Source organism: Scyliorhinus canicula, chromosome 16 (assembly GCF_902713615.1).
Source record: "Scyliorhinus canicula chromosome 16, sScyCan1.1, whole genome shotgun sequence".
Classification (NCBI taxonomy): domain Eukaryota; kingdom Metazoa; phylum Chordata; class Chondrichthyes; order Carcharhiniformes; family Scyliorhinidae; genus Scyliorhinus; species Scyliorhinus canicula.
This window is the reverse complement of record NC_052161.1, coordinates 106,151,446-106,171,701: the sequence shown is the minus strand read 5'-3', so window position 1 is coordinate 106,171,701 and position 20,256 is coordinate 106,151,446. Positions and strand designations below refer to the sequence as shown.

Genomic DNA, 20,256 nt, shown 5'->3' with positions numbered 1-20,256 from the left:
AAAAACTATGTACTGTAGATTTTGAAACGAAACCAAAACACTAGAGACATTGATCATTGTATATCTGCTGAAGAGAGCATGGCTCAGTCACTGTTTTGGATTCAGCATCAGCATCGCGTTTTCCGTTTTTGGATAATGTAATGTCTCATTCATGTTGTGTGACTGTGTGAATTTATAGTTTCTACCCTGGTAATGGAGACACTTACACTGTCAATACTTTGTTCTAGTACAAGTTCTCATTGTTATGCTTGTATATTGCTGCTTATATCTTGACGATTGTGATTCTCCCCCCCCCCCCCCCCAGTTTGGTCATCCACACTCTCCTTACTGCCAATCCTTGGACTGTTACATGTTATTCTCATCATTTGCTTTGTTTTTATTTCTGGCGTGCTTTGCCCCTTGTGAATGTGGGGGATTGTGGTATCAATGGTGCTTTGGGATCCCTCCCATTGGCAAAGCTGAGTTCATTCAAATCTCACAACACAATATTTGGAATTCTAATATTACATTTTTTAAAAATTTTAAAAGTGACAAGTGTTCTACTTCTGGATGTCTCGTTTAGTGCTCTGTAATTCTATTCTGTGGAAAATGTTATCTCCTAGATTGATTTAGATGCTGCATGACATGGTCACTTATGGGAAGGTTTGAAATGGCTGAGCTTAGTTGCAGGATCAATGTATGTCCAAACGCTTGAGCATGTTTCCCCAACCTACAGATGGCAGCAGAACAACAATCGGCGAAGAGGGAGCGAGCAAAGAGCGGACCAGGAACCGAGGCAGCACCTCCAGAAAAGAAGAAACCAAAATCAGCGGCCGAGGAGCCAAAAAATCCCCCAAACTTCAAACCATTTGATTACAGAAAATCCGATTTCAAAGTTTTTGCAGGTCAGCTCTGACTTAATCCTTAGTTTAATGCTCTTACAGTTATTCCAGAGCCAGCATCATTCAGTATTAACTCCCCTTTCCTCCTGCTCTGAGACAGCAGTTAAAGCCTGTTAAGTCCATATTCATAGAGCACAAGAAGGGTTATGCAAAATCTACAAATTGTGTTGTTAACAGAAGTGTTCGTCAGATTCTCTCCCCCGCACCCCCTCCCCAATTTTTTTGAGGCCATGTCTTGACTTTGAGAACTACACAGTGAAGGTATGTTTGAAATTGTGTCTGAATCGTTAAATGGTTTCAAGAAGGAGAGTATCTATTTCTGATTTTAAAGACTGGTTACAGGGATATGGGGAACAGGCAGGGAGAAGGATCTGAGACCAGGAAAAGATCAGCTATGATCTGATTAAATGGAGAGCAGGTTCGAAGGGCTGAATTGCCTACTTCTCCTAATTCCTATGAAATCTGGAGCTCACTTGTTGGGACAGTCTCGCCTCTTATTCTGGACTACAGGATGATGGAACCACCCTGATATTGGCCTGTGAGCAATGTTTGTTATTGTAGCACTGGAGAAAGAAGTAGTGCAGAACACTGATCCTTGTGCAGAATTCTCCACAATGGCATTGATGTTTTTCTTACTCGAGTTGTCACAAGATGCCCTGCTACTGCATAAGATTGCATCTGGTGTTTCTCTCCCTTTCTGAGACAGGATACTCCACTGTGTGAACTATGACGAAAACATAAATTGCTTAGCGTTTAGACATTAGAAACTAGGGCAAGTTGGAAATCTTTGAACCTGATAAAACTTACACCCTATCAATTCTTTAACTCTGGTAAACTGTATGCAGTTTCCAGCCTCCACAACATTACTCCCTTGGATAAACAGGAATCAGACATCAGGTGTCAGCGGTTCAATGTTAATGTGGTTTCAATTCTTTAAAGGCAGGGACGCTCTTCCTGATGCATAACTAGGTTTCGGCCCAGTACCAAGCACGCAGATCAGGAAGGTCCTAGCTTCAATGTTTTGTTTCTACCAAGTTAGCTCATTTCAACTGAGGGGATTACCCCCAACCACCTGGGCTGACAAAGGGGAAAGTCGGTGTGTATTTCTGATCCTGGTCACCACACCAGGATTCTTCTCATACAGTTGCTTGTGTTTGTTTGCTCACATCTTATGAGGACAGGAATATGCTGAACATGATGAATAGCCTATTTCACTCATTCCCTATTTATGCTTGGGAGATGGTGATTTTGAATGAGCTGGAGGAGAGTGACCAATATCCCCAAATCATTCCCCAGCCTTTGGGAATGGGGAAGCAAAGAGGAAGAGGGCTGTGTTCAACTTCCCTAACCTATAAACATGGGTAAACAAGCCTGCAGCCAATTTTGAAAAGCTTGACTGATAGGAGATGCATTATTGTGTAAAATGTGCATTTTTATTACAATGTTTTGATCCTATCTTTCAGCTGGCAGCAAATCTAAGGAATCAACCCAGTTTAATCCCAGTCATGAAGCAGAAGTGCCTCATTCTAAGGTAAAACCACTATTTCAAATATAGTGTATAAACTTCTCCATAATTTATGTTTCCTGTTTTTGATACATACATTGATAGAACTTTAGATTTTCTTTTTGGTGAACTGGCCCCGATAAAACAGCTTCCTGTGAAGATTGCATCATTCCAGTCGAAAATCAGTTAAAACATTATAAAAATGCTTATTATTTATGTTAAAGAAACCACTCTGAAACTGGGGATCTTGGCCCCATTTTGTTTTCATTCATTCATGGGGCATGTGCGTCACTGGCTGTGCCAGCATTTATTGTCCATTCCTAATTGCCCTGGGGCAGTTAAGAGTCAACCATATTGCTGTGGGTCTGGAGTCACACGTAGGCCAGACCAGGTAAGGATGGCAGATTTCCTTCCCTAAAGGACATTAGTGAACCAGATGGGTTTTACAACTATCGTTTCATGGTCATCATTAGACTTTTAATTCCAGACTTTTAAAAATTGAATGCAAATTTCACCATCTGCAGTGGTGGGATTCGGCTCTGGAGCTGCGGATGGACTCACTTTGGAGCATCCGCGATGCTGAGGAGGTCGTGGATGGCACGTTTAGCGAGTTGGTCACACCGCAGGTGAAGGTTACTGAGGGAGTTAGAAAATGGGTGACCAAAAGAAAGAGCAAGAGTAGGAAGGCAGTGCAGGTGTCCCCTGCGGTCATCTCCCTGCAAAACAGATATACCGCTTTGGATACTGTTGAGGGAGATGGCTCACCAGGGGAAGGCAGCAGCAGCCAGGTTCATGGCACCGTGGCTGGCTCTGCTGCACAGCAGGGCAGGAAGAAAAATGGCAGGGCTATAGTGATAGGGGACTCGATCGTAAGGGGAATAGACAGGCGGTTCTGTGGACGCATCGAGACTCCAGGATGGTATGTTGCCTCCCTGGTGCAAGGGTCAAGGATGTCTCGGAGCGGCTGCAGGACATTCTGGGGGGGGGGGGGGGGGGGGGGGTGAACAGCCAGCTGTCGTGATGCACATAGGCACCAACGATATAGGTAAAAAACGGGATGAGGTCCGACAAGCGGAATTCAGGGAGTTAGGAGTTAAACTAAAAAGTAGGACCTCAAAGGTAGTAATCTCAGGATTGCTACCAGTGCCACGAGCTAGTCAGAGTAGGAATGTCAGGATAGATAGGATGAATGCGTGGCTCAAGAGATGGTGCAAGACGGAGGGATTCAAATTCCTGGGGCATTGGGACCGGTTCTGGGGGAGGTGGGACCAGTACAAACCGGACGGTCTGCACCTGGGCAGGACTGGAACCGATGTCCTGGGGGGGTGTTTTCTAGAGCTGTTGGGGAGGGTTTAAACTAATGTGGCAGGGGGATGGGAACCGATGCAGGAAGTTGGAAGGTAGTAAAACAGGGACAGAAGCAAAAGGAAGTAAGGGGAAAAGTGCAAGGTAGAGAAGACATAGTCAAAAATCTAAAAGGGCGACAGTACAAGGTACAGTGACTGAGGGGAGCTCAGTGAATAGGCCCAGGAATAACAAAAGGAATAAAACTGGAGATGTTAAGATTCAAAACAGAGGTAAAAAAACCAACATAAGTGTACTTTACCTGAATGCTCGTAGTATTCGGAATAAAGTAAATGAGTTGATGGCACAAATCATCGTAAATGACTATGATTTAGTGGCCATTACTGAAACATGGTTAAAGGATGGTCACGACTGGGAGTTAAATATCCGAGGGTATCAAACTATTCGGAAGGACAGAGTGGATGGTAAGGGAGGTGGTGTTGCTCTGCTATTTAAGGATGACATCAGGACAATAGTAAGGGATGACATCGGTGCTATGGAGGATAAGGTTGAATCCATTTGGGTGGAAATCAGGAATAGGAAGGCGAAAAAGTCACTGATAGGAGTAGTCTATCGGCCACCAAATAGTAACGATATGGTGGGGCAGGCAATAAACAAAGAAATAACTGATGCATGTAGAAATGGTACAGCAGTTATCATGGGGGATTTTAATCTACATGTCGATTGGTTTAACCAGGTCGGTCAAGGCAACCTTGAGGAGGAGTTTATAGAATGTATCCGCGATAGTTTCCCAGAACAGTATGTAATGGAACCTGCGAGGGAACAAGCGGTCCTAGATCTTGTCCTGTGTATTGAAACAGGATTGATTCATGATTTCATAGTTAGGGATCCTCTCGGAAGGAGCGATCACAATATGGTGGAATTTAAAATACAGATGGAGTGTGAGAAAGTAAAATCAAATACTAGTGTTTTGTGTTTAAACAAAGGAGATTACAAGGGGATGAGAGAAGAACTAGCTAAGGTAGACTGGGAGCTAAGACTTTATGGTGGAACAGTTGAGGAACAGTGGAGAACCTTCCAAGCGATTTTTCACAGTGCTCAGCAAACGTTTATACCAACAAAAAGGAAGGACGGAAGAAAGAGGGAAAATCGACCGTGGATATCTAAGGAAATAAGGGAGAGTATCAAATTGAAGGAAAAAGCATATAAAGTGGCAAAGATTGCTGGGAGATTAGAGGACTGGGAAATCTTCAGGGGGCAACAGAAAGCTACTAAAAAAGCTATAAAGAAGAGTAAGATAGAGTATGAGAGTAAACTTGCTCAGAATATAAAAACAGACAGTAAAAGTTTTTACAAATATATAAGACAAAAAAGAGTGGCTAAGGTAAATATTGGTCCTTTAGAGGATGAGAAGGGAGTTTTAATAATGGGAAATGAGGAAATGGCTGAGGAACTGAACAGGTTTTTTGGGTCGGTCTTCACAGTGGAAGACACAAATAACATGCCAGCGACTGATAGAAATGAGGTTCTGACAAGTGAGGACCTTGAGAGGATTGTTATCACTAAGGAGAGAGTGATGGGCAAGCTAATGGGGCTAAAGGTAGACAAGTCTCCTGGCCCTGATGGAATGCATCCCAGAGTGCTAAAAGAGATGGCTAGGGAAATTGCAGATGCACTAGTGATAATTTACCGAAATTCACTAGACTCTGGGGTGGTCCCGGTGGATTGGAAATTAGCAAACGTGACGCCACTGTTTAAAAAAGGAGGTAGGCAGAAAGCAGGAAATTATAGGCCAGTGAGCTTAACTTCGGTAGTAGGGAAGATGCTGGAATCTATCATCAAGGAAGAAATTGCGAGGCATCTGGATAGAAATTGTCCCATTGGGCAGACGCAGCATGGGTTTGTAAAGGGCAGGTCATGCCTAACTAATTTAGTGGAATTTTTTGAGGACATTACCAGTGCAGTAGATAACGGGGAGCCGATGGATGTGGTATATCTGGATTTCCAGAAAGCCTTTGACAAGGTGCCACACAAAAGGTTGCTGCATAAGATAAAGATGCATGGCATTAAGGGTAAAGTAGTAGCATGGATAGAGGATTGGTTAATTAATAGAAAGCAAAGAGTTGGGATAAATGGGTGTTTCTCTGGTTGGCAATCAGTAGCTAGTGGTGTCCCTCAGGGATCCGTGTTGGGCCCACAATTGTCCACAATTTACATAGATGATTTGGAGTTGGGGACCAAGGGCAATGTGTCCAAGTTTGCAGATGACACTAAGATGAGTGGTAAAGCGAAAAGTGCAGAGGATACTGGAATTCTGCAGAGGGATTTGGATAGGTTAAGTGAATGGGCTAGGGTCTGGCAGATGGAATACAATGTTGACAAATGTGAGGTTATCCATTTTGGTAGGAATAACAGCAAACGGGATTATTATTTAAACGATAAAATATTAAAGCATGCCGCTGTTCAGAGAGACTTGGGTGTGCTAGTGCATGAGTCACAGAAGGTTGGTTTACAAGTGCAACAGGTGATTAAGAAGGCAAATGGAATTTTGTCCTTCATTGCTAGAGGGATGGAGTTTAAGACTAGGGAGGTTATGTTGCAATTGTATACGGTGTTAGTGCGGCCATACCTGGAGTATTGTGTTCAGTTTTGGTCTCCTTACTTGAGAAAGGACGTACTGGCGCTGGAGGGTGTGCAGAGGAGATTCACTAGGTTAATCCCAGAGCTGAAGGGGTTGGTTTATGAGGAGAGGTTGAGTAGACTGGGACTGTACTCGTTGGAATTTAGAAGGATGAGGGGGGATCTTATAGAAACATTTAAAATTATGAAGGGAATAGATAGGATAGATGCGGGCAGGTTGTTTCCACTGGCGGGTGACAGCAGAACTAGGGGGCATAGCCTCAAAATAAGGGGAAGTAGATTTAGGACTGAGTTTAGGAGGAACTTCTTCACCCAAAGGGTTGTGAATCTATGGAATTCCTTGCCCAGTGAAGCAGTTGAGGCTCCTTCATTACATGTTTTTAAGGTAAAGATAGATAGTTTTTTGAAGAATAAAGGGATTAAGGGTTATGGTGTTCGGGCCGGAAAGTGGAGCTGAGTCCACAAAAGATCAGCCATGATCTAATTGAATGGCGGAGCAGGCTCGAGGGGCCAGATGGCCTACTCCTGCTCCTAGTTCTTATGTTCTTATGAACCCGGGTACCCAGAACATTACCCTGTGTTTGTGGTTTACTGGTCCAGTGACAATACCATTAAACCACCGCCTCCCTGACATGGATGATTGTGTCCTGACAGATCGTGTCATTTCAGTAAGGTAGCAAAGGGATAATGACTCCTTGGCATTGTGCACCAGTGGTCTACAGGAGCAAAAACTGTCACTGGGGGAAGAAATGAAAACAAGTGAAAAGTTTTAAGTATTATGATTAGCAGGTTGCCTCTTAATTTTACTGGTCAGTGCAATGTTTGTGAAGTCTGTAAGGAAAAGTGAGACATATTAACCTGAGCAATATCACCACATTCATTGTCATCTGTTTTTTAAAAATATGTAATTTTTTAAACCATTGATAATGTCAGTTTGACTTTGTGATAGAACTCCTAATACTCATCTGATTGATTGTGGGTGCAAGCCACTCCAGGATTTGAGCATGCCATTGGCACTAACCTTTAAGACCTGTATTGAGGGAATGCTGCATTGTCAGAAGTGCCTGTCCTTGAATTAACTGTCAAACCAAAGCCCATCTTGTTTATGCGGATTATAGAGGATTCCATGACGTGTTTTTTCAAAGAACAGTGAGTTCTCCAGGTGTCCCTCAGTCCTCGCCACCAAAACAGTTTAAGTGGGCATTCATCCGTTTGCTGGCCCTTGTCTTTCTCAGGTCAAATCCTGATTTAACTACAATAATTGCATTTCAAAAGTATTGATCGATTGTTGAGAAGCAGTCGGGTCGTCAGAAGCTGTGAAAACCATTGTATAAGTGCAAACTGTTGCTTTGTAATGTAGAAGATAATGGATATGTGCTCAGCCACTTGATAAAGTGTGTGTCAGCCCAGTTGCCACAAATGTACTGACATGGGTGAGAAGTTCAGTTACGATATTTGTCAGCTCCTATCTTCACCCATAACTTCTGAAATTATATCCTTGTAAATGTGTTTTCTTTTCTCTTGGGCATCAGTGGCCTTGATCTCCTGTGGTGTCACGGGGCTATTATTCTTCTTTGTGGAACATATTTTGCAATTAACAAGTCATCCAGTCTCATGCATGGTTTTTAAACAACAAAAATGAAAACTATAGTACCTGTATTAGTCATTAAAGAAGGCAAGGGATATATTGCACAATCCTGGGGCCATTGTTGGCTATAAGATTGTTGGTGTTTTCATTTACCATTTATGTTACCATATTTCAACCTGGACCACAGCTTCATATATGTTCAGTCTGCAAGCATATCATTAGATTATCCCAAACTGCCTGACGTTATTCTGTATTTAAGGATTTAAAGTTTTGCTATGTGGTTGTCACTATGACTGAAAGATAGAATTTTACCCGCAGAAGGAGGCCAGTCAGGTTACCCTATTGCACTGACTTTCTGAAATCTGTCCATTTCTTAGCTGCCACCTATCTTCAAAAAAGTAGTTACTCATCAGAAGCCAGTCACTTGACTTGTTACAGAACTTTAATCACTTAAATACACAATAATTTGGCGAAGGCTAAAGGAGGGTATGGAACCCATCTTTGCACATCTTGCTGGTCACCAATGTAACTGTCTAGACCTGTGCCCTGAATGCATAAGATTGAAGCACTTTCTCACCAAACTCCCAGATTACATTAACTCATTGCCATTACTGGACAGGAAAATCAGCTTCCATATGTTTCTATCCAAAATTACTTTTTAAGAAGTGTTTTGGTGAACCTTTTTTAAAAATCTGATTATACCCTTTTCAGTGATGTTGACTTCATCGCGATGCCACAGTCAGATGAATGCTGTGTCCAGTTATTTTTTTAAGAAACATTTATAAATTGAACGTTTTAAATATTCAACGTTCTTTGATTTAGAAAACTGGAAAGAAGAATCGTCAATCTGCGGGAAACAGAAGCATGACTTTCACCAGTAGCAAATCAGACAGGTAAATATTTGTAAAGCAGTTATCACTGAAATGACTTGGTAAAGTCTCACTCTTGCACCAGGATGTGAGGCATGTCCAGCCTTAGTTGCTCATTAGCAACCTACATGATGGAGTAACACCGGACGAGACAGTGTATAGTCACTGCATGCAATACCTTTTTTAAAAAACTAGCTGTAATATGTTCGATATCTTCATATCGAAGCAGGCTCGAGGGGCTAGATGGCCTACCCCTGCTCCTAGTTCTTATGTTCTTATGTATCCCTGTGTTTTCAAGTACACATTTCTGATAGAGAGCAGCATTTGCATTTTGGAAGGGAAGCCACGGGTTTTCCCGTTTATTGCAAAACAGACAATCGTAGATCCCTACAGTGCAGAAGAAAGCCATTAGGCCCATTAAGTCTGCACCGACCCTCTAGCTCAAACACCCCCCCCCTCCCCCAACCATATCCCAATAACCCTGTAACCTCTCCTATACATCTCTTCTGGACACTAGAGAGCAATTTAGAAATGCTAATCCACCTAACCTGCACATCTTTGGACTATGAGAAGAAACCTGAGCACCCGGAGGAAACCCATGCAGACACAGACTGCTCCGCAAACTCTGCACAGTCACCCAAGGCCAGAATTGATCCCGGGTCCCTGGCACTGTGAAGCATCAGTGCTTGCCACCATAGAACCACGGAATGCAATACAGAACACTGGTGAAAAGCCTGAAACCTGGTACTAAAAGCAGAATGTAACTAAAATACCCACTATAAGCCTGTGGTCTTGTTCATAAACCAGTGAAACTGTACTTAATATAGCAATTCCAAAATTAATCTCTGGGTCAGTTCTTCTTGGGAACGTAGAAAAAAAGAGTACGCCATTCAACCCCTTGTGTCTGTTCCTCCATTCGGTTAGTTCGTGACTGATCTGTATCGTAATGCCAAAGGGTGCTTGCTTTGGTTCAGGAAACCTTGAAAAGCCTAACAAAAATCTATCAACCTTAGTTTTCAAATTTTCAATTGACCCCCAGCCTCGACACTTTTTTGGGGGGTAGAATTCCAAATTTTCATTACCCTTTTTGTGTGGAGAAGTGTTTTCAGTCATCGCCGCAAACAACCTAACTCTAATTTTAATTTATCCCTCTTGTCCTTGACTGTCAGCCATTTGAAATTAGGATGTGTTGCATAATACTAATTTATGCATTTTCCTTTTCCCCGCTACAGAGGCTTCAGGCACAGTTGGCCAAAGAGATAGAGTATTGAGTTGGATTGCGCTGAACAAAACCACCTTTGCTATCGGGGCTAATACTATTTCCACGTCAATATTATGTACTTGATTGATTTTAATTTCTAGAATTTCATGGACATTGTTGCACTGTGAGAAGCTTTATACAATAAACCTTTTAACAAAATGTTAAATTTGGCTTTGAATGGTTATTAATTAGATTGCAGCATCAAATTGAAACCTTTTTAGATAACTGCCATCTTGAAAAGCAGTTCACATTTTTGCGAAGACAAAACTCATTTATCAATTTGCGGGGAAAATGATCCTTCATTATTTAAATCCCTTCTTCTGAACCAATTTTTGCCTCATTCAAATGGCCATTCGTTTGTGAGGCTCGATCACAAGCAACGTGTTCCAGAGCTGCACCACACCTGCCACCAATCTGATCTTGCACATGTCCTTAAAAGGTAGGCCACCGTGAAGGTCAGGAGTGGGAATTCTGGTTGTTTTAGAGGGATTGGGAGTTGCATCTCTTTAACCCAGAGACACTGAGGCCAGCTCCAGCACTAAGCTTCAGCTGAGATCTGCTTGTTCAGTTTGTCGGAATCAAATCGGGATCATGGCACTCATAAAATTTACAGTGCAGAAGGGGGCCATTCGGCCCATCGAGTCAGCACCAGCCCTTGGAAAGAGCACCCTACTTCAACCCACACCTCCACCCTATCCCAGTGACCCCCCCTAACCTTTTTTGGACTCTAAGCGGCAATTTAGCACAGCCAATCCACCTAACCTGCACATCTTTGGACTGGGAGGAAACCGGAGCACCCGGGGGAAACGGGGAAACCTACGCAGACATGGGGGAACGTGCAGGCTCCGCACAGACAGTGACCCAAGCCGGGAATCGAACCTCGGACCCTGCAGCTGTGAAGCGACTGTGCTACCATGCCGCCCACGATATCTCACTCCTATCACGTGACTAGGTCACTTACTTTCCCCAATGGGAGCAAATTATTGGTTTGAAATATTTAGAGGTTTAACCCAATAATGGGAAAGAATGGCTACATGGCATATTTTCTTAAGGACCACCAAGCAAACCTTCATTGTCATAATTGGATGGTTGTATTTGTTTATTATCACGTATACCGAGGTACAGTGAAAAGTATTTTTTGCGAGCAGCTCAAACAGATTATTTAGTACATGAAAATAAAATAAAATACATAATAGGGCAACACAAGGTCCACAATGTAAATACGTAGACACAGCATCGGGTGAAGCATACAGTGGTGTAGTGTTAATTAGGTCAGTCCAGAAGAGGGTCGTTTAGTCTGGTAACAGCGGGGAAGAAGCTGCTTTTGAATCTGTTCGTGCGTGCCAAAGACGAACCAGTCGTACCTCAATGACTACCGTCCGGTAGCCCTGACATCAATCGAAATGAAGTGCTTCGAGAGATTGGTCATGAAGCGCATCAACTCCATACTCCCAGAACGCCTAGATCCACTGCAATTCGCATACTGCCGCAACCAGTCCATAGCAGACGCCACCTTCCTGGCCCTACACTAATCCCAAAATCATCTCGACAACAAGGACTCCTACATCAGACTATTTATTGACTACAACTCTGCCTTCAGCACCATAATCCCAGCCAAGCTCATATCAAAGCTCCAAAACCTAGGACTTGGCTCCTCACTCTACAACTGGATCCTCGACTTTCTGACCCACAGACCACAATCAGTAAGAATAAGCAACACCACCTCCACAGTAGTCCTCAATACCGGGGCCCTTCAAGGCTGTGTACTTAGCCCCCTACTATACTCCCTGTATACACACACGACGTGGCAAAATTTGGTTTCAACTACATAAGATCATAAGACATAGGAGCAGAATTAGGCCACTTGGACCATCGAGTCTGCTCTGCCATTCAATCATGGCTGATATTTTTCTCATCCCCATTCTCCACTCTTCTCGCCATAACCACTGATGCCCTTATTAATCAAGAAGCTATCCAGCAGAGGGCAGTAGAGAGGTGCTGCTGATTGGCTGTTGTGGGGAAAATTTGCATCAGTGCATTGCGGTCACTGCATCCATAACGTGTACCTGAGCAAGACACCCTCCGTGTTCAAGAGAAGGAAAGCATCCAGCAGAGGGCAGTAGAACGGAGCGCCTGATTGGCTGTTACGGGTGAAAATTTGCCTTGGTGCATTGCGGTCACCGTATCTTGAAGGTGGTTTGTGGAGGAGCTGTTGTCAAGTGACAGTTAAACCCCAAACACTTCTTCAGTGTTTCCCTCCCTACCTCCTCCTCTAACCAAAAAAAAACAATCACTGTAAGGATCCCAGCCGAGTAAAGATAAAGATGGAGACTCGAGGACAGGTACTTCTACCTGTCGATCTGTGACGTCACAGCCTGCAGGTAAGTAATTGGCTGGTGACTGATAAGTAGTTTTTCTTTTCCCTGAGGTGTTTCCCCAAGTGCGGGGTGCAGTGGTTGCTGAGTGAGTCCTTGCTGAGAAGGGGAGTAAATTTTTAAAAACTTACTGTTGGGGGTTTCCAGCTGAATCCAGTTGGAGTAAGGACAGAGTGACTGCTGGGTAAGTAGTAAAGATTTAAATTGTTTGTGCAGGCCCTTAACAGCTGATTGCTGTTCTTGTGTGGGGTGCAGTGGTTGCTGGTTAAGTGTTTTATTTTTGCCTGTATTTAAGTTGGGCAGTTCCTAAACCCTGGACACTACACTTGTAGTGTCCCCCACACTTCCACCTCCTTTAACCTAAGGGGTAGAGTGAATAACAGGTAAGCTCTTTTTCTTTTTTTTATCTAGAGGGGGTGGCAGGCAAGGCAGTGCAATGTTCCTCCTGCAGAATGTTTGAGGTGAGGGACGCCGTCAATGTCTCTGCTGATTTCACCTGTGGGAAGTGCACCCATCGCCAGCACTGAGTCCGTCCCTGTGGCTCAGAAGGGAAGGAGGGAGAGCAGGAGAGCAATAGTTATTGGGGACTCGATAGTTAGAGGGACAGATAGACGGTTCTGTGGCAGTGAAAGAGACTCACGGATGGTATGTTGCCTCCCGGGTGCCAGGGTCCGTGACGTCTCCGACCGTGTTTTCAGAATCCTTAAGGGGGAGAGTGAAGTAGTCACAAGTCGTGGTACACATCGATACCAACGAGAAAGGTAAGAGAAGGGACGGGGATTTAAAACAGAAATCTGGGAGCTAGGGTGGAAGCTGAGAGCCAGGACAAACCATGTTGTCATCTCTGATTTGTTGCCGGTGCCACGTGCTAGTGAGGTGAGGAACAGGGAGAGAATGCAGATAAACACGTGGCTGCAGGGATGGTGTAGGAGGAAGGGTTTCAGGTACATGGATAATTGGAGCACATTCTGGGGAAGGTGGGACCTGTACAGACAGGATGGTTTGCACCTGAACCAGAGGGGCACCAATATCCTGGGAGGGGAATTTGCTACGGCTCTTCGGGGGGGGTTTTAAACTAATTTGTCAGGGGGCTGGGAAAACGAGCTGTAGTCCAGAAGCCAGTGTTGAAAGTAGTGAGGTACTGAGGAGGGTATCAAGGTCGCAGCAGTGTACCGGCAGACAGAAAGGTGGGTTGACGTGTGTCTACTTCAATGCAAGGAGCATCCGCAATAAGATAGGTGAACTTGGAGCGTGGTTTGGTACTTGGGGCTACGATGTTGTGGCCATTACGGAGACATTGTTAGAACAGGGACAGGAATGGTTGTTGGACGTTCCGGGATATAGATGTTTCAGTAAGAGTAGAGAAGGTGGTAAAAGAGGTGGAGGAGTAGCATTGTAACTCAAGGATAGTTTAATGGCTGCAGAAAGGCAGTTCGAAGGGGATCTGCCTACTGAGGTAATATGGGCCGAAGTTAGAAATAGGAAAGGAGCGGTCACATTGTAAGGAGTTTTCTATAGGCCCCCAAATAGTAATAGAGATGTGGAGGAAGAAATTGCACAACAGATTATGGATAGGTGTGGAGGTCTCAGGGTAGTTGTCATGAGTGACTTTAACTTTCCAAATATTGATTGGAACCTCTATAGGTTGAACAGTTCGGATGAGGCAATTTTTGTACAGTGTGTGCAGGAGGGTTTCCTGACAATATGTGGATAGGCCGAAAAGAGGGGGGGCCACATTAGATTTGGTACTGAGTAATGAACCGGGCCAAGTGTTAGATTTGTTTGTGGGAGAGCACTTTGGAGATAGTGACCACAATTCGGTGCCTTTCACTATTGCAATGGAGAGGGATAGGGCCATACGGCAGGGCAAGGTTTATAATTGGGGGAGGGGTAATTATGATGCGATTAGGCAAGAATTAGGGTGTATAAGATGGGAACAGAAACTGTCAGGGAAAGGCACAAATGAAAAGTGGAGCTTGTTCAAGGAACAAATACTGCGTGTCCTTGATAGGTATGTCCCTGTCAGGCAGGGGGGAAATGGCCGTGTGAAGGAACCATGGTTCACAAAAGAGGTTAAATGTCTTGTCAAGAGGAAAAAGGAAGAGTATGTAAGGATGAGAAAATAAGGTTCAGTTGAGTCGCTTGAGGGTTACAAGGTAGCAAGGAATGAGCTAAAAAAAAAAGGGCTTAGGAGAGCTAGGAGGGGGCATGAGAAGTCCTTGGTGGGTCGGATCAAGGAAAACCCCAAGGCTTTTTACTCTTTTATGTGATAAATTAAAAAATGACCAGGGTATGGGTAGGGCCGGTCAAGGACAGTAGTGGGAACATGCTTGGAGTCAGAAGAAATAGGAGAGGCGTTGAATGAATACTTTTCTTCAGTGTTCACCAAGGAGAGGGGCCATGTTTTTGAGGATGAGAGTGTGATACAGGCGGGTAGGCTGGAGGAGGTAGATGTTCTGAGGAAGGATGTATTAGCAATTTTGATAAAACCTGAGGGTCGACAAGTCCCCTGGGCCAGATGGGATATATCCAAGGATTCTTTGGGAGGCATGGGATTGCAGAGCCTTTGACTTTGATCTTTGGGTCCTCACTGTCCACGGGGATAGTGCCAGAGGACTGAAGTGTGGCGAATGTTGTTCCTCTGTTCAAGAAAGGGAATAGGAATGACCCTGGTAATTATAGGCCAGTTAGTCTTTCTTCGGTGGTCGGTAAGTTAATGGAAAAGGTCCTGAAGGATAAGATTTATGACCATTTGGAAAGATCCGGGATAGTCAACACGGATTCATGAAGGGTAAGTCTTGCCTCACAAATTTGATTGAATTCTTTGAATAGGTATCTAAGTGTGTAGATGAAGGTAGAGCAGCTGATGTCGTATACATGGATTTTAGTAAGGCGTTTGATAAGGTTCCCCATGGTCGGCTCATGAAGAAAGTAAGGAGTTGTGGGATAGAGGGAAATTCGGCCAATTGGATAAGTAACTGGCTATCACATAGAAGACAAAGGGTGGTGGTGGATGGAAAATTTTCAGACTGGAGACCAGTTACCAGCGGTGTACCACAGGGATCAGTGCTGGGTCCTCTGCTATTTGTGATTTTTATCAATGACTTGGAGGAGGGGGCTGAAGGGTGGGGCAGTAAATTTGCTGATGACACCAAGATTGGTGGAGTAATGGATGAGGTGGAGGGCTGTTGTAGGGTGCAAAGAGACATTGATAGGATGCAGAGCTGGGCCAAAAAATGGTAAATGGAGTTTAACCCTGATAAGTGCGAGGTGATTCATTTTGGTAGAAAAAATGTGAATGCGGATTTACAGGGTCAACGGCAGGGTTCTGAGGAATGTGGAGGAACAGAGAGATCTTGGGGTTCATGTTCACAGATCTCTGAAGGTTGCCACTCAAGTGGATAGAGCCGTGAAGAAGGCTTATAGTGTGTTAGAGTTTATTAACAGGGGGCTTGAGTTTAAGAGCCGCGGGTTTATGCTGAAACTATACATGATCCTGGTGAGACCACATTTGGAGTATTGTGTGCAGTTCTGGTCACCTGATTGTAGGAAGGATGTGGAAGCATTGGAAAGGGTGCAAAGGAGATTTACCAGGATGCTGCCTGGTTTGCAGGATAGGTCTTACGAGGAAAGGTTGAGGGAGCTAGGGCTTTTCTCTTTGGACCGGAGGAGGATGAGAGGCGACTTAATAGAGGTTTATAAGATGATGAGGGGGATAGATAGAGTGGACGTTCAGAGACTATTTCCTCGGGTAGATGTAGTTGTTACAAGGGGGCATAACTATGAGATTCAGGGTGGGAGATATTGGAGGGATATCCAAGGTAGGTTCTTTGCTCAGAGAGTGGTGAGCGTGCGGAATGGACTGCCTGCTGCGATAGTTGAGTCGGACACTTTAGGAACTTTCAAGCGGTTATTGGATAGGCACATGGAGCACACCAGAATGACAGGGAGTGGGATAGCTTGATCTTGGTTTTGGACAATGCTCGGCACAACATCGAGAGCTGAAGGGCCTGTTCTGTGCTGTACTGTTTTATGTTCTCTATGTTCTGTCTATCTCTGCCTTAAAGACACTCAATGAATTGGCCTACACAGCCTTCTGCGGCAAAGAGTTCCACAGGTTCACCATCCTCTGGCTGAAAAAAGTCCTCATCGCTGTTTTAAAGGATCGTCCCTTTAATCTGAGATGGTGTTCTCTGGTTCCAGTTTTTCCTACAAGTGGAAACATCCTCTCCACATCCACTCTATCCAGGCCTCGCAGTATCTTGTACATTTCAATAAGATTCCCTCTCATTCTTCTAAACTCCAATGTGTACAGACCCAGAGTCCTCAAACGTTCCTCATACGACAAATTCTTCATTCCAGGGATTATTCTTGTGAACCTCCTCTGGACCCTTTCCAAGGCCAGCACATCCTTCCCCTTCGATATGGGGCCCAAAACTGCTCACAATACTCCAAATGGGGTCTGACCAGAGACTTATACAGCCTCAGAAGTACATCCCTGGTCTTGTATTCTAGCCCTCTTGACATGAATGCTAACATTGAGGGCAGCATGGTGGCACAGTGGTTAGCATTGCTGCCTATGGCGCTGAGGACCTGGGTTCGACTCCTGGCCCTGGGTCACTGCCCATGTGGAGTTTGCACATTCTCCCCATGTCTGCGTGGGTTTCACCCCCAAACCCAAAGATGTACATTGTAGGCGGATTGGCCACGCTAAATTGCCCCTTAATTGGAAAAAATAATTGGGTACTCTTTTAAAAAAAAAAAAAAAAAATGTTTTACTTGCATGCTAACATTGCATTTGCCTTCTTAACTGCCGACTGAACCTGCACATTAACCTTGAGAGAATGATGAACAAAGACTCCCAAGTCCCTTTGTGCTTCTGCTTTCCGAAGCATTTCCCCATTTAGAAAATAGTCTATGCCTAGATTCCTCCTTCCAAAGTGCATAACCTCACACTTTTCAACATTGTATTTCATTTGCCACTTCATTGCCCACTCTCCTAGCTTGTCCAAGTCCTTCTGCAGCCCCCTTGCTTCCTCAATACTACCTAGTCCCTCTATTGATCTTTGTATCATCTGCCAACTTAGCAACAGTGCCTTCAGTACCTTCTTCCAGATAATTAATGTATATTGTAAAAAGTTGTGGTCCCAGCACAGACCCCTGAGGCACACCACTAGTCACCAGCTGCCATCCTGAAAAAGACCCCTTTATCCCCACTCTCTGCCTTCTGCCAGTCAGCCAATCCTTTATCCATGCCAGGATCTTACCCTTAACACCATGGGCTTTTAACTTATTTAACAGTCTCCTATGCGGCACCTTTTCAAAGGCCTTCTGGAAATCTAAATAAATCACACCCACTGATTCTCCTTTGTCTAACTTGCTTGTTACCTCCTCAAAGAACTCTAACAGATTTGTCAGACACGACCTCCCTTTGACAAAGCCGTGCTGACTCAATCCTATTTTACCATGCACTTCCAAGTGCTTCGTGATCTCATCTTTAATAACAGACTCTAAAATCTTACCAGTGACCGAAGTCAGGCTAACCGGCCTATAATTTCCTGTCTTCTGCCTCCCTCCCTTCTTAAACAAACTCCATCTCCTATTGTCGGGGTTTTGTGTGGCAGCTTTCTCTCATTATTTAAATTTGAAAATCAGTTTTTCAGCATTTTCCATCCAGTTTGGCTGTGCCAGCTGTCGTCGTAGTTTAGAGAAGGAAGTTAAATATTCAGTCAGGTTAGTTACAGGTACTTAGTTTCTTTAAAATGAGATGGTCATGTCTTGCACATCAATGCTGCCTGTACTTTTCTCAGTTGGGTGATTTTGCTACTTGATCAGATTATGTATTGAACATTGGGCCACAATATTCACTGATATTGTATTGAATCATTCCTCCTTTGGAAGGATTACAGTGATTTATGGTGATTTTAACAGACAGGATATGTGTGGCACCCTGCTGTAAACAAGAAGTGGAAGTGGGTGTTTTAATTAGCCCCCGAGAAGCTGCATGGGAGGAAATGCAACTTTTCAGTGAATGGGGAGAAATGACCAGGCCATGAGGATTAAGTTTCATCCACTCTAATCAATCCATTGAAGCAGAGCTGCTGTGAATTGGAGTGTCAATCCCATTTTCTACACCTCTCACTCTGAGATTGTCGAATTAACAAATTTGTGTCACCAGTTTTGACTGGAATCAAACCCAATCTCTCAGGTGGACAACATTTCCAGTCCTTTATCAGTCGCGGAAAGCTTGACATTAGCATAACTTGGCAGGTGGTGCAAACATGTTTATCACATAAGCACCAGAAATAGTTGCCTAACTACCCTGCTGCAATTGAAATTTAGTTCACAGGATCTATAATTAATCTGATTGCATATCCTCCTGTTGAAGCATTTAACCACAATGCGTAAATGGCAACTTATGCCAGTTTTGAATCAAAGGATACTTGTGACTGATCCAGGAGCAGAGGATATTTTTTCATGCTACAAAGTTAGGACGTTCATTAACGCCAATATTTCCATCTGAGAGACTCAGAATTAGGAACAAAGGATCAAATTCTAAGGCCCTGCCAAATATCCTCTCAAGCTCCTTAACTACACCAGGCCAACAGGATTGAATCTTGACATGGGTCCATATGCAGTGTATATAATCGCCCTCGACTACTAGGCACCTTAGGCACATCAGGGATATAGCTGAATCAAACCTGTGTCTCACAATTGTCGTGATATGCAAGCAGTGCCGCATCATGAGTCTCCTTCACTCCGTTGCATGCTGAAATTTTATTGACAAAGTCCCATATACGACTCCATGTCTCCTCATCAATATTAGTTGCCTAGTCTCTTTCCCAAGACTACAAGGTACCCAATGTGCTCGCACAGGGTTTAGAACACACGGTAGCATAAAACTTGCTAATTAACTGTTTAATTAACCAGAAATCAGGATTTTTTTCTACTGGGAAATAGAAGAGTCAAGACACAAAGTTGTCTTGTTAAGGATAAAGTCGCCATGTTGCAAATACTTACGTGTATCTCGGAATGTCAAATTGTTGGCATAGATGCTCAGAGGATGACAAAGAAGCATCACTGAACACATAGTCCCTTACAAATGCCTCTATCTCTCCAAGTATCTAATTCGTTGGGAAATCCAGACTGCCCTGGATGGGGGAGAGAGAGCGGAAATCAGTTTAGATCTCCCTTCTAAATTAGGGACCATCCTCCACGCTCTAAGGGTATTCAAAATTATAGGATTTTCATACCTAGCAGGACCGAACCTAAAGACCCTGGAGAATAACAAGACTTGTAAGGATCAAATCAATGAGTCTGCCTCAAAATAAAGCCAAATGGCGGTGGGGTCCTTTCTAACCCAGTCCCTTATAAACATAAGTTGAGAGGCTACATATTACAATCGAATATTCAGCATCCCCAAACTCCCCTTCGAACCCGAGAGCTGCAACTTGGTGAACTTTGAAATGGACTTCTTTTTATTCCATATAAATGAGCTGATCATTCCATTGATCTCCTTCAAGACCCCAGCAGACAATAAGATTGGCAACATCTGCAGGGGATACAGCAATCTAGGCAAAATATTCATCTTAATGCAATCCAATCCAGGCATAGTATTCGCAGGGAAAACCAACAAGGCAGTTCCCACCAAATAGATTCAATCAACTGAGGGAAATTGGGGGCTTCAATTTAACGCCACATCTGAGAGATCATATTTTTGACAGTGCAACTCTCCATTAATACTGCACTGTTAGTGTTCGTCTTGATTTTTGTGCTCAGGTCCTGGAAAGGGATTTGAACACACAACATTCTAGAGGCGAGAATGCCACCAAC

The 20,256-nt window shown here is 43.9% G+C and overlaps 1 protein-coding gene across 2 annotated transcripts in view; it reads left to right on the top strand.

The window, feature by feature from the left end:
- The window catches only part of exosc10 (exosome component 10), an 87,022-nt gene extending 76,808 nt beyond the window's left edge, over positions 1–10,214 (top strand). For both annotated transcript variants that reach the window (XM_038821624.1, XM_038821623.1), the window contains exons 22-25: positions 716–884; positions 2,345–2,412; positions 8,741–8,811; positions 10,020–10,214. In XM_038821624.1, coding sequence (XP_038677552.1) covers positions 716–884; positions 2,345–2,412; positions 8,741–8,811; positions 10,020–10,050 — 339 coding nt within the window. In that variant the 3' untranslated portion in view covers positions 10,051–10,214. The remainder of the gene's footprint in view (positions 1–715; positions 885–2,344; positions 2,413–8,740; positions 8,812–10,019) is intronic.
- The last annotated feature ends 10,042 nt before the right edge of the window (positions 10,215–20,256 follow it).